The sequence below is a fragment of the Sinocyclocheilus grahami genome, unplaced genomic scaffold, assembly GCF_001515645.1.
Source record: "Sinocyclocheilus grahami isolate Dianchi unplaced genomic scaffold, SAMN03320097.WGS_v1.1 scaffold259.1, whole genome shotgun sequence".
Lineage (NCBI taxonomy): Eukaryota > Metazoa > Chordata > Actinopteri > Cypriniformes > Cyprinidae > Sinocyclocheilus > Sinocyclocheilus grahami.
In genome coordinates this window covers 1,963,367-1,977,415 of record NW_015505438.1, presented here as the reverse complement: position 1 = coordinate 1,977,415, position 14,049 = coordinate 1,963,367, and the positions used below count along the sequence as shown (strand labels likewise).

The following is a 14,049-nucleotide window of genomic DNA, read 5'->3' as shown; positions in this document are numbered from 1 at the left end:
GAGAGCGAGAGAGAGAGAGAGAGAGACAGCGTCACATCACAGGGGAGTCAGCTGTCTTAACCGTGGCTTGTGTACTGCAAACACATACCAGCTTCATCACTGTGTCTGTCACGCGACTCTGTTCCCCTTTCGGGCTCTGTCTTTAAATGTATTTTGAAAGATGAAGCTCGCGATTATGGTAAAGGGCGTTACGTTTCCGACGAGTGCTTGCGGTGTTCGGCCAATCACAATGCACTGGGTCAGCTGGCCAATGTCTGTCACGCGACTCTGTTCCCCTTTCGGGCTCTGTCTTTAAATGTATTTTGAAAGATGAAGCTCGCGATTATGGTAAAGGGCGTTACGTTTCCGACGAGTGCTTGCGGTGTTCGGCCAATCACAATGCACTGGGTCAGCTGGCCAATCAGAGCAGACTGCGCTTGTCGGAAGGAGGGACTTTGTAGAAAACGAAGCGTTTGAGAGAGGCGGGGCATATATGACCTACAATAATGTACAGTATTTGAAAAATAATGTGTTTTTTGAACATTAAAGCATGTCAACATATTCTGTTACACCAAATAATGATCTTTAAAAAAGCATCATATGACCCCTTTAAGTTTCACTTTCCATAATCCGTGACCGACAGGAGCATCTTGGCGGCAGGTATTTAAAACTTTAACAAGACTCAAATTGACACAGGCAGATTGAAAGACTGGATTTTTTCGATCAGGTAGAGTACAAGGGATTTCAAAACATTTCAGCCGGTTTATATATATCGTGTTTGGCTACCAGTATTGCGCTCTTTTTGTAACTCATAAATAGCACAAGTGGAAACAATCTTTACTGTGTGGTTGAACTGCAGTGGCCAGCTAAATGCCGTCAAGGGATTCCCTGTGCATGAGGTCTGGCTGTACAGCACTATTTAGAAACATGCGTCAAGGGGAATAGACTATGTTTGGACTGATAATATATGCACACTGCAACATAAGCTGTGTTGTTGCTTTGACTTCAGGGTAGCAGGAATGTCTGAGCTCTACTGCCTCTAGTGGCTGGTTAGGGGATGGCATGACAAACAAGTACTTAAAGGAACACTCCATTATTTTTGCAAATAGGCTCATTTTCCAACTCCCCTAGAGTTAAACAGTTACATTTTACCGTTTTCGAATCCATTCAGCCGATCTCTGGGTCTAGCGGTAGGACTTTTAGCTGTAGCTTAGCATAGATAATTGAATCTGATTAGACCATTAGCATCTCGCTCAAAAATTACCAAAGAGTTTCGATATGTTTCCTATTTAAAACTTGACTCTTCTGTAGTTAAATCGTGTACTAATAGCAATGATATTATGCAGCACCTGAAAATAGTCCCCAGCTAGGTAACTTCCAATAAGCCTATTTTCAGGCGCTGTGTAATATCATTGCGCCTGCTGCACCCATGGTACGGCAGCAAAGTTTCTTGATTATTACGCCGGAATGAGAATATAGTTTCTAGCCATATCGGCTTAGAAAATCGCAACTTTTAATTTTCCGTCGGTCTTAGTACACAGTGTAACTACAGAAGAGTCAAGTTTTAAATAGGAAAAATATCGAAACTCTTTGGTCATTTTTGAGCGAGATGCTAACAGTCAAATTTGATTCAATGATCTATGCTAAACTAAAGCTAAAAGTGCTACCGCCAGACCCGGAGATCGGCTGAATGAATTCGAAAATGGTAAAACTCAACTGTTTAACTATATGGGAGTTGGAAAATGAGCCTATTTTCAAAAATAGTGGAGTGTTCCTTTAAAGAATAAGATTAATGCTTTGTTTGCACAGTGATGCATTGTTGCATTGCATTGAGAATATAGCAGTAGCTAATTCTACCTCTAAATAAAATCTCAGAATGAGCTGAGACAAATAAATCAGCATTTATTCTGAAACAAAGAAGCGGATGTACATTAATAATTTAACATAAAAGGAAAGTATCAATAGGTTTAGTTTTTTATACTCCAGTTGCCACCGAAAAATATTTACACTCCCTCAGTGCTGCAGGTTTGACAGACCAAAATAAACTCTAATCGAGTTGCCCAGCCAAAGAAAGCTGGCAAGTCCATTAAGCTGGAAAAATCTCTGACCCCATACTTTTATTTTTCCCTTGTGGAAGAACACATGGATGTGACAAGATAAGACAAAATAAAGTTTCATTTGCTCAAAAATAGTGTTAGATAAAACAAAAAAGGAACAATATTCAAACATAAATATTAGTTTAATTATTCAGCTCTGCAGATAATGTTGTCCTTGCACAGGTCAGATTTGAAGGTTTATTTAGTGAAATGCAAGGCGTTATCATATATGATTGCCTTTAGAACTGAAATCTATATTAGGATGGCTGCCGCTGTTAGTGCTCTATAACTAATTCTGTCTAGTTGGCCCAGACTGTGTTACGGCAGAGACCCCTGCCACCCCCCTGAGTGGTCCTGAATTAACAACATTCTAAACCTTGAGTACATGCAGTCTTTGTCCCAGTGGACGAGATCTGCTAAGCACATAAATTCTTAGCACCATCTTAGCCATGTTCAGCCTGCAGAAGCACAGACCTTAGTCAGACTATTATAGTTGACTGGACACTATATTTACATTGACATGAAAGAAAACAAGAATGTGCAGTCTATTCGATATGTTGTTTTTATAAGATCAAATCTTTGTTCACAGCCAGTATTTTTCTGGACTTTAATAAACTGATGTTCTGTCATCTTTACTTTTTATGTATTTTCATTATTAATGCTGTCCAAACTTCAATTTTTGGTTTTCTTTGTTGTTTGTTTGCAAATTCTGCTTGTAAGCTATTTAAACTCGTTAGCTAGATACTTTTTCTAACTGAAGAACATCTTTAAGAATTTGTAAAAAAAAAAAAAAAAAGAAAAATTGCCACGTGTGCATTTTTTTTGTTTATGAATTTATTCCTAAACATAAAAAATGGTAAAAACATTTACCATTTAATGACCAAATATTACATTCATATATATGAAAATGTATAATAATAAATACTATTTTAAAAATAACTCATATTAAATAAATGTATGGTAACAATATATTTAATTAATATTAAATAAAAAAAATTATTTCTATGTAATATGAATTTAAATATAAAATAAATTAACATTTATTTAAATATATAGCTAAATACATTTAAAACAATATTTTGTAATTTAAATTCATTAAAAAAGCCTACATTCATACTCTAGTTTACTGTAGTGAAATATTGGAAGTAGACTGCCCTGAGAAAAACACATTAGTAGAGACAATTGTGTAATCAATGCCCTGGGGGACAAAGTGTGGCAGTTCTCTTCCTCACTCCCTTTTTCATCTTGGACTCCTCAGTGCCTTACTGGGGGTTATAACACATTCGCCAGCAGGACTCCTAGTATTTACATGTCTGATGAACATAATATCCCGTTTCCTTCCTCTGAAAGTGAGATGGGTGAGCAGGGTCCTGTTCACCAAACTGCACTGGGATGCAGGCCAGCGTGGATAATGCTGTCTGAGATATCGCCCTTACAGGAAGAGGCTCATCTCTAACAGGAAATCTGTCTGCTTTACTTTCCAGTTGATGGGTAGTATGAGGGATTTATTTGTCATGCAAAATGGATTCTGGTGCATTTCATTGCAGGGTTGTAAGCCAAGCAGGCTTTATGTCTCTCAGTAGATGTAGTCGGATAGTTTTTAATACATTTAAGATATAAGTTTTCCATCCTGGTGTACAACCAGGCTTTTTGTTTTCCGTGTTCTCTCAAGGGCCGTAATTCAAGTAAAATGCTAATTGTCCATAAAACTGAATTATTAATATTGTTTTCTCTTTTTGGATCTTCACAGAGAAACTGGCTGAGGCACAGCGCCGATTTGCAACTTTGCAGAATGAGCTGCAGACGTCTCTGGATGCCCAGCGGGAGAGCAATGCTCCAGGGCTGCGCAGTCGCCGCAAAACAGTGTTGCCTTTGTCCAACAAAGAGCGCAACAAACATCGCAACATCAAAGACCTGCAGCTGGCCTTCAGCGAGTTCTACCTCAGCCTCATCCTCCTGCAGAACTACCAGGTCTGATATTTGTCATGATTTTTGTTTTTGTTGTTTGTCTTCTCTTGTGAATGTTGTCCTGACTCCCTCTTGGGTTTCTTGACCTATCTGGTTTCTTTTTTTTTCTGTGCTTATTTTACTATTTAATTAATAATTAGCTTTTCATCAATTCACAGACCAGTTTCCGTTAAAGAACCCTTATCTAAATATTGATGTTCAAATTTTTGAAATATGTTTCATAGCTAAATATTGATTTTTACATTTAAATGGATGAGTTAGACTGGATAGTAAAGAAAAAGCAGTTAACAGGCATCCACTATACATGTGAACACTATACATGTTATGTATTTTATTGCATGAGTTTTTTTCTAAAATGTCTAATTATTTTATTTCATTATTCTAAATAGCAATAATAAGGATTGGGTAGATGTGCCTTAACATGAAGAACTAGAGAATTACACTTTCTTGTTTTAGATCTGAATTCTTAATTTCATATACTAAATTTACCCTAATCACATACAGAATCTGAACTTCACTGGATTCCGTAAGATTCTGAAGAAACATGACAAGATTCTGGACACACAGCGTGGAGCTGATTGGCGTGTGGCTCACGTGGAGGTGGCTCCATTCTACACCTGTAAGAAGATCACACAGCTCATCTCTGAGACTGAGGTAGACTGCCTGGCTCCACGTTTGAACTTCTGACTTCCTGCTTGTATCATGATCTAATTGAATTGGTGTTAGTAGCTGCTGAAACTGATAAATGATGCTTAAAACACACCCTAGAGCACATTAGAATGAAGTGGAATTCAGGGCGGAAATGACTAAACTAGAGAATGGTGTCTGACCTTTGACCCTTGTGTGCCCAGGCTCTGGTGACCACAGAGCTGGAAGGAGGTGACCGTCAGAAGGCAATGAAGAGACTGAGAGTTCCACCTCTTGGAGCAGCACAGGTGAGAAAAAACTATTGATAGTACATGCAGATGCACACACACACATACACGCATGCAGCAATTGTGTTAATTAACATTTATAATTGGTAGAATCAAAGTTATTTTATATACCAATGTGACTTTCAATAAAGTGCATGTAGTTTGTTTTTATGATTATTTTAGTGATAAATGCAAAACCCACGTGGAAAGCAACAAATATGTTAGCAGAAGAATAACATAATAGCAAACAGCCAATGAAAAACATGTGAAAAATATCTGCAGTGTCTTTTTATGCAGTACTTTTGAAGTACTCAGGAACTACATAATGTAAAAGGCAGCGTGGGTGGAGAGATACACCTGTGCTTGGAACATCATGCACAATACCTTTTACCTTTAATAGAGAGAATGTATGTGTCTCTCTGTCCTTTGGATAACACAAATATATAAAAAATTGTGCTGTCAAACGATTAATCGCATCCAAAATAAAAGTTTTTGCTTACATACTATATTTATTATGTATATATAAATGCACACACATACATTATATATTTTGAAAATATTTACATGTATATACATTTATACAATTATATTTTATATTATATATAAATATATTTAATATATAAAAATAGCATATTTTTCTTAAATATATACATGCATGTGTTTGTATTTATATATACACATACTAAATATACACAGTACACACTCATATATTATGTAAACAAAAACTTTTATTTTGGATGCGATTAATCGTTTGACAGCACTAAAAAAAATCAACAGGCTTGTTTTTGTTGAAGGCATCTCCTTAACTATTCTTATTAAATCTAATGACTGACCTTGAAATGTTAAGTTGTAGTGACTTAAAATAGCAATTTTTTTAACAATTACCCATGTGCAAATGCTAATGCAAATCCATTTTATTCAGTATAGGTGTGTATTGTAATAGAATAGTTACACTGAAATGGGTTTTGTTTGTTTTCCTGAATAATGAAGGGTGAATATTGTAGAATAACAACTGCAGTGATTTAAATGTGCTTTTTCTCAGCCTGCACCTGCCTGGACCACCTTTCGTGTGGGACTGTATTGTGGGGTCTTCATTGTCCTGGCTGTCGCCTTTGTCCTTACTGGTACAGTTTTTTAACCTTGTTTCACACTTAGTCCATGTGCATCTTGCTACACACATTTCATAATGTATAAATTCCAGCATTTCTGCTGATATGCCACTCATTTATGATAGAACAGTTCAGTAATTTATACAGCCTTGTTGATAATCCAACTGTTTGACTGATCCTTCCCTTTCAGGTGCTTTTTTCATTCGTAATCAGAACATCTGGCCACTGGTACGCATCTACCGTGGCGGTTTCCTGTTGATTCAGTTTCTCTTCCTCTTGGGGATTAACACTTATGGCTGGAGGCAGGCGGGTGTCAATCATGTGCTGATCTTTGAGCTGAACCCTCGAAACAATCTTTCACATCAACATCTGTTTGAGGTGAGACACTTAATGTTGAAGGGAACCTTTCAGGAAGCCTGTAAATACGCTGCCTTTTAAAAGTTTGGGGTCTGTTAGATTTTTTGTTGGTTTGTTTTTTAAAGAAGTGCTTACAACGGCTGCATTTATTTAATGAAAAATCCAGTAAAAACAGTAGTATTGTGAAATATTATTATAATTTAAAATTCTATTTTAATGGAATCTATTTCTGTGATGCAGAGTCATTGTCACATGATCCTTCAGAAATCATTTGTGCTGCTCAATATGTTATGTTAAAACTGATATAACTCTTTTCAGAATTCATTGATGAATAGAAAGTTTACAAGAACAGAAATTTTTAGAAATAGAAATCTTTTGTAGCATTATAAATGTTTTACTGCCAGTTTTGATCTATTTAATGCATCCTTGCTAAATAAAACTTCAGTTTCTAAAAATAAACTAATAAATCTTTGGTCTTTTTTCCCTTTCTCTTGCTGTAGATCGCTGGGTTTTTGGGGGTGTTGTGGTGTCTCAGCATCCTATCCTGTCTGTTTGCGGACTACACTTGGCTCCCTATGCAGGCGAACCCCCTAATCCTCTACGGCTTCATGGTGCTCTTCCTTATCAACCCCTTCAAAACTGCCTACTACAAATCCCGTTTCTGGCTCATCAAACTTCTGGTGAGAGACAAAACCATTACATTTTATAAATATACAGCTTCTATAGCCACAAAAAAATTTATGATAAATTGTGAAAAACCTTTTATGCCAACATAATGTGGGCGGCATTGGCTATTGCATGCTGTTAATTGGCTCCATGCAGATATGCAACACCCGTATTTTATGATCCAATCAGTTTCAGATGGATTTAAAAAGTCCCAATTTCTTCTCAATAAAAATGTGTCAGATTACATGTAAAGTGGGTTATAAACAGCATTTGCAATTATCATATCCTGTCTTGTTTAAGACGATAAAATGTTAATGTTTTCACTGGAAGTACTCTGCTAATAGCAAAACCACCTGTTCAAACACATTTCTAACAAATTCAGTTAAATTAGCTAAGAGCTAATTGGCTCATTTCAATGCACAAACAGCTTCATGCATTTCATCTTCTCTGTCTGTTTCTATTAGTTTTATAGTAGGAATAATTGTTTTCCCCTTGGCCTGTGTGAAAAAAGATAGTGTGTGCATGTACACTACGGTTCAAAAGTCTGGAGTCTGTAAGATTTTTTTAAATAATTTTTTCTTGTATGCTCACCAAGGCTGCATTTATCTGATCAAAAATGCAGTAAAATATTGTGAAATATTATTACAATTTAAAATAACTGTTTTTTCTTTTAATATAAATATAAATGAAAATGTAATCTATTTCTGTGATGACAAAGCTGAATTTTCAGCAGTCATTACTCCAGTCTTCAGTGTCCTTCAGAAATAATTTTAATAAGCTGATTTGGCACTCAAGAAACATTTCTTATTTTTTTAGTCTTGAAAACAGCTGTGCTGTTTTTTTCCCCATTTATTTATTTATTTTCTTTGCAGAAACCGTATTACATTATTTTCAAGATTCTTTGATGAATAGAAAGTTCTAAATAACAGCATTTCTTTGAAAATAGATCTTTTGTGACATCATTTATTTCTTTCAAAAAATATATTACTGACCCCAACCTGTGTGTATAGAGTGTTTCAGTGAGGTCTTTGCGCGTACATATGTGTGATTATGTGCGTGTCTCTGTGTGAGGTGAGGGAAAATAGATTGCAGCTCTATCTCTGCGGATGTGAAGACTGTGCCTGTGCAATCATTATTGGGATGGAGCCATCAGCAGCCGCCTGCCTCTGTCTCACTGCCCTCCCCACATCTAATTGACCTAGACTGGAGCCTTATTCCTTGGAGCACACGCAGGCACACACACACTTCCTGTATATTAAAACCGACATGTACTGATGGCCAAACAGTAGGTGGCTTTCCTCCTAGAGCTCAAACGTGCTTACACACTCTAGCTGTGCATCGCACATGCAGCTGTAACCTTGAAATGTACCTCACGTTTAGACCTGTATGTTTAAAAGCATTTTTGTGGACCGCATTCACCTGTTTCATCAGGTAAAAATAACTGATCAGGGTTTGTGTGGGGAGAAATTGATTTTCACTGGCATTTGAACCTCAAGAGTATGATGGCATAGATCGGTGTAGTGCAAAACTGTGTCGCTGGGAAATGTCAGCAGTAGCCTGAAGGCTGAGAGAGGTAAAATTTCATTTCATAGGGTCGTGTGATTGAGCCACGGAAAAATATGTGGAAAAAACTATGTGACTCAAGGGCAACAAAGGTAACTAAGTTAGCATGTAGCCTGTATGTATAGTATATATATAGTGTGTGTGTGTGTGTGTGTGTGTGTGTGTGTATATATATATGTGTGTGTGTGTATATGTATATGTATTTATTTATTAAACGTATTTATTTTTTCACTAATTAATTTCTTTTATTAGTCTAATTGTGTATTTTTTTTTATTGCTCTAAGTTCTATGTGCATGCCTATAAAAAGTTCATCTTTGTTTTTATCTTTTATTAGTAAACCCATATTAGTTTACTATAATTTTCCATTTTCAACCTTTTAGTACTTTTTAATTTTTCAACCTTTTAGTATTGAAATTATTAATATTATTAATATTATTTTCTACATTTGAAGGCAAAGCTGCTGGTACTGTTTACCCTGAAGTCACTTTGGAAAAATACTTCATTCAATAATTCATGATCTATATCCAAATAACTTAATTCAACATGGCATAAAGCCTATTTTAAAATGGTTTTTAGCATTAAAAATGGTTAGTATTACTTTTCTCATGTGCATTACTCAATCACAGGCAGCTGTGTATACAGTATATATATATATATATATATATATGGTCATGTGACAAACATGATGCACAGTTTGCTAGATTAATGGTGCAACACATCCAACCCCATCATTACTTATACACAGTTAAAGCTGGTTTATTGGTGAAGAAGCTGATGATATTGCAGATGACCAGCTAATAAAAACCCCATTGATTTGCTTTCAGCCAGCTGAGTTCTCATTAAGATTTTCGCTCGCTGTCTCATAGAGTTCACTCTGCCTCAGGGATAAGCTGTTATACATAACCTCATTTTAAGAGAAAAAACACTTGTGATGATTTCTCCTGTTTATTATTGTCCTCAGTGATTACCTTAAGCACTGTATACAGTATAAATATTTAAACTTCATATTTTCCTTGTTTGTAGTTCCGTGTGTTCACCGCCCCATTCCACCGTGTGGAGTTTGCAGACTTCTGGCTGGCAGATCAACTCAATTCTCTGGTCATTGTTCTGTCGGATCTGGAGTATCTGGTCTGTTACTACAGCATGGAGCTGCAGTGGGGAGATCGCAGCGGCTTACTGCCCTCCACATATGGTAATTGATTCAGAACGAAGCCATCCTGTATTGTGCTGATTCAAGTTTTGACTGACTGAGCCATTCATGTTGAACCATCCTAATTTCAGCATTCGATGTAATGGTAGATGAATGGCCGGTTATGATTAGTTGCTCTTGCACATGAATTAAGATTGTACTGGCAGTGTCAACATAGACAGGAGTTCTTCATGTTCAGTGGAGTTTATCATGTGAAATGGACCAGGAAATTCAGAACATCAGCGGCTGTCTAATGGTGCAGAAATGTGTCTCACCAACTCAGGAATATAGGAAAATACTGAGAAAGAAGAGGAGGGAAAGTGCGTGAGCAAGACGAAGAGAGAGTAAGAGAATGTGAGCAAAAGAGCTCAACAGTACGGTCTGGTCAAGTATTAGTAGTTCAGATTTTTACTTCCAAATATGATGAATAGGCCCAAAATATTTGGAAAATTATTTCTTAATTTAGTTTATACTTTTATATTTTTTGTAAAATATTTTATACAAATATTTTGTATTAATGTATTATTAGTAGTAGTATTATATCATTTCAATGTAATTTTTGAAAAAGATAATATATCTCTGTGACCGTTATAAATTCACAAACACACATTTTCTGGCTTTCTTGCAATTTTGACAACATTTTTAATTTCTGTATTTACATGTTTTTGTATATATGAAAATATATTTCAGGTTATCAAAACTAAATGCATAAGATTTCAAGACAAAATCCTAATTGTTAAGTCCTGTGCTATTTTATAATCATCATTTAATTTGTAGAAATACATATAAAAATGATGGTTTTATGTTTGTATATGCTTTAACATTACTACAATATTGAGAGTACAGTCTTGTGCATTCATAATTATCTCCTCCTACATAAGGTGATGAGAGGTGTAACAGCTATTCTTATGGAGTTCGGGCCATCATCCACTGTCTACCTGCCTGGCTGCGGTTTGTTCAGTGTCTGCGACGTTACCGTGACACCAGGAGGGCCTTCCCTCACCTGGTGAATGCTGGGAAATACTCCACCACCTTCTTTGTGGTCACATTTGCAGCCCTCTACAGAACTCATAAAGGTAAGAACAAACAAACTGAAATTAATTACAAATATTATGTAATCATGTAACCAGTACATTCTCTTATTAAAGCATGTTACAATTGTTATAATCAGCTTGACAAACAACAGTATGAACAGTCTGTGCCAAGTTTGGTGAATGTAGTTTAAAGGTATAGTTCACCCAAATAATGAAAATTATATCATTAATTATTCACCCTCATGTAGTTCCAAACCTGCAAGACATTCGTTCATCTTTGGAAGATAAATTAAGATATTTTGATGAAATCTCAGAGCTTTCTGACCCTGCATAGAAGGCAACGCAACTACCACATTCAAGGCCCAGAATGGTAGTAAGGACATTGTTAAAATAGTCCATGTTACATCAGTGGTTTAACCGCAGTTTTAATAAAGACTTTATTTAACAATTTCTACTCTTCCGTGTCAGTCTCCGCTGCCGTTCTCAACAGTACCACAACACAACGCATGTCTGAAGATTTCAACAGAGGATGACTTGCAATTTTTTGCTTAGCCTTACTTATTTGAACCACAATATACAGACAATGAACTAAGATGGATGGATGTTCTACGTCAGAACGCCGGCTCCTGCGTCAGCAACACCACACACATGCGTTATGGTACTCTCATGAATGTGCATCGAAGACTCACATGGAAATTGTTGAATTGTTGTCATTATTTTTGTTTTCTTTGCATACAAACAGTATTCTCGTAGCTTCATAAAATTGTGGTTGAACCACTTATGTCACATGGACTATTTTAACAATGTCCTTACTACCTTTCTGGGCCTTGAACGTGTCCGTTCCATTGCTGTCTATACAGGATCAGAAAGCTCTCGGATTTCAGCAAAAATACCTTAATGTGTGTTCCGAAGATGAACAAAGGTCATACGGGTTTGGAAAGACATGAGAGTGAGTAATTAATGACAGAATTTTCATTTGTGTGTGAACTATCCCTTTAAAGAAGATTAAAGAAGCTCTAGAAGTTTTGTCTTGATGGAATCTGGTTAAAGCTTATTTGCATTAATATAATGAATATGTTGTTTTACTGTTCTGTGAAAATTGCTGTTATAATCTAGCACTGACTTATGTAAAATGTTCAGTACAAAGAGAGCACCTGGGTGCCATTGTTTGCCTACAGATACAGATGAATGGGCAACAAAAGCATGTTTTGAGAAAACCAGAGAAAGAAAAAAATGACCCTGAACCTGTCCTTGTCTGTTAGAGACTTGGTTTATATAGCAAGATAAACAGCAAGCATCTAAGTTTTATGTTAGAGATGAATTGCACAAAGACTGGGACATTTTTATAACCTAATAAGAGCTGTAGGAAACAGGTTGGAATTGCATTTATGCATTTAAAAAAGAGCTGCCTGCTTTATAAAAACTCATTTGTCGCCAAACACCACATTATGCATGATTCGATCACAGTAATTATCCTACGTTCGGTTCATATGAACTCTTAAAGAGTTTAAAAGCATGCCATTAAGATTCCAGACATATCCCACGTGTCTATCTACAATTACCATCTGATTATTCTGCCACTGAAATCCATCTGAAGTGCAAAGACTGCTGCTCAAACATGTCTTTCTCTGTCTGTCTCACTCTCTTATCAAACAGTCAGCCTCCATGCCTTCCCGTATCTCTTCAGAAAGACAACTTCAGCCCAAATCAATCTCAAAGCATTCGGCTAAACCGTTTCATCCATTTCATTATTTATATGCACACATGGTCGTTTCAGTTTTTTTCCCTTAAATGTCAGTGTTTAAATATCAAGCATGGGTGCATTTTGCTCTAGACTTCTGTGTGTATTAGAAACATCTCTGTATCAGTGATATAGATTAAGTCTGGACTGCAGCCCAGAGCATCTGCCTCATATGACTAAAAGAGGCCGTATTTAACCCAACATGGCAACCTTGCCATGCATTTGATGCATTCATTAGGATCCGCTCGAGGCAGAGAGCCTGTTCCTGGCAGAGAGGCAGTTTAATATATGAATTCATCAGAAATCACCTCCATCATTTGTGCCCTGATTGAAACTGATGTTCACTCTAGTAAGCTGCCCAGATAAATGAGTCTGTGGATTCAATTTATTTTAGTTTTCATGTAAGCGAATCCCAAAAGAATGCAACATGTCTGAGCATAAGTAATGTTTAAATTAACATAGTCATGAGCCAAACAGGTGTGTGGGATTGAGAATAGTGGTAGAGATGAAAAGCATTACTGTTTCCTTACGTGTAGAGTGGCTTAATGGTTAAAATCTAGATTTGCAACCTAAAGGTTGTAGGTTCAGTCCCAATGATTTGTAAGTCTTTGTGAACTATAATTATTGAAGTTTAATGTGTTACTCACCCTGCACCCTGGCATTATAACTGCAAGTTTTGCATTTGTAAGTGGTTCTTATCCGTCAATAACCCCATTACACCTGCTTTCATGTTTAGTGCTCTATTTCATTGTAGAAGTGATTGTAGAAATGGTAGAGAGTCGATATCCTCAAAGATTTCATTTAAACTTCAATGAGAAATGTCAATTTGAGCTTAAGCTCAGCTGAAGAACTCAATGACATCCAACAAGACAGAGCAAAATGCAAACAGAAAATGCTATGTGAACAAAAAGGATTACAGGGGAGAGAAAATATGAAGCGAGAGAGTGAAAAAGAAAAGAGGAAATGAAGCAAAATGGACTATCCAGAGGAGGTTGAGCTGTAATTGCCTGCCTGTGGCGAGACAGAACAGTGTGAGTGCGAGTATTGCTAGAATAATGATGAAGCTCTGAAGCACTGAAATATGATTGGATTTTTTTTCTCTCTCACTCTGTATCAGACCTGGATCTTTGATCAAAACAAGCATTTTAGAGGAGAGCTATAGAGATTTGTACATGGACAGGTATTTACCTGCTCTGATGGCTGCATTAGTCAGGTTTAAACTGTTTCATGCGGACCACATGTACCCAGGAATACATATGGTCCAGATGGAGAATGCAGGAATGATTGACTATGTAGTCACATATCACAGCTTGATTTTAAACTTCACTGTTGTAATGTTAACCCCCAGCATGTGCATAAATATTACAGTTTAGTACAGATTAATCAGTTAACATACATGGTCAGTATTGGTTTGGAATTTTAAATTTAATGA

General features: G+C 36.4%; 1 protein-coding gene across 1 annotated transcript in view; it reads left to right on the top strand.

Annotated features, from left to right (window-relative positions):
- LOC107599040 (paired amphipathic helix protein Sin3b-like) overlaps nucleotides 1-14,049 on the top strand; it is a 42,263-nt gene that overhangs the window by 6,447 nt on the left and 21,767 nt on the right. Inside the window, 8 exon segments of the mRNA XM_016290525.1 lie at nucleotides 3,826-4,046; nucleotides 4,548-4,697; nucleotides 4,895-4,978; nucleotides 6,000-6,081; nucleotides 6,257-6,444; nucleotides 6,924-7,103; nucleotides 9,677-9,845; nucleotides 10,724-10,918. Coding sequence (XP_016146011.1) covers nucleotides 3,826-4,046; nucleotides 4,548-4,697; nucleotides 4,895-4,978; nucleotides 6,000-6,081; nucleotides 6,257-6,444; nucleotides 6,924-7,103; nucleotides 9,677-9,845; nucleotides 10,724-10,918 — 1,269 coding nt within the window.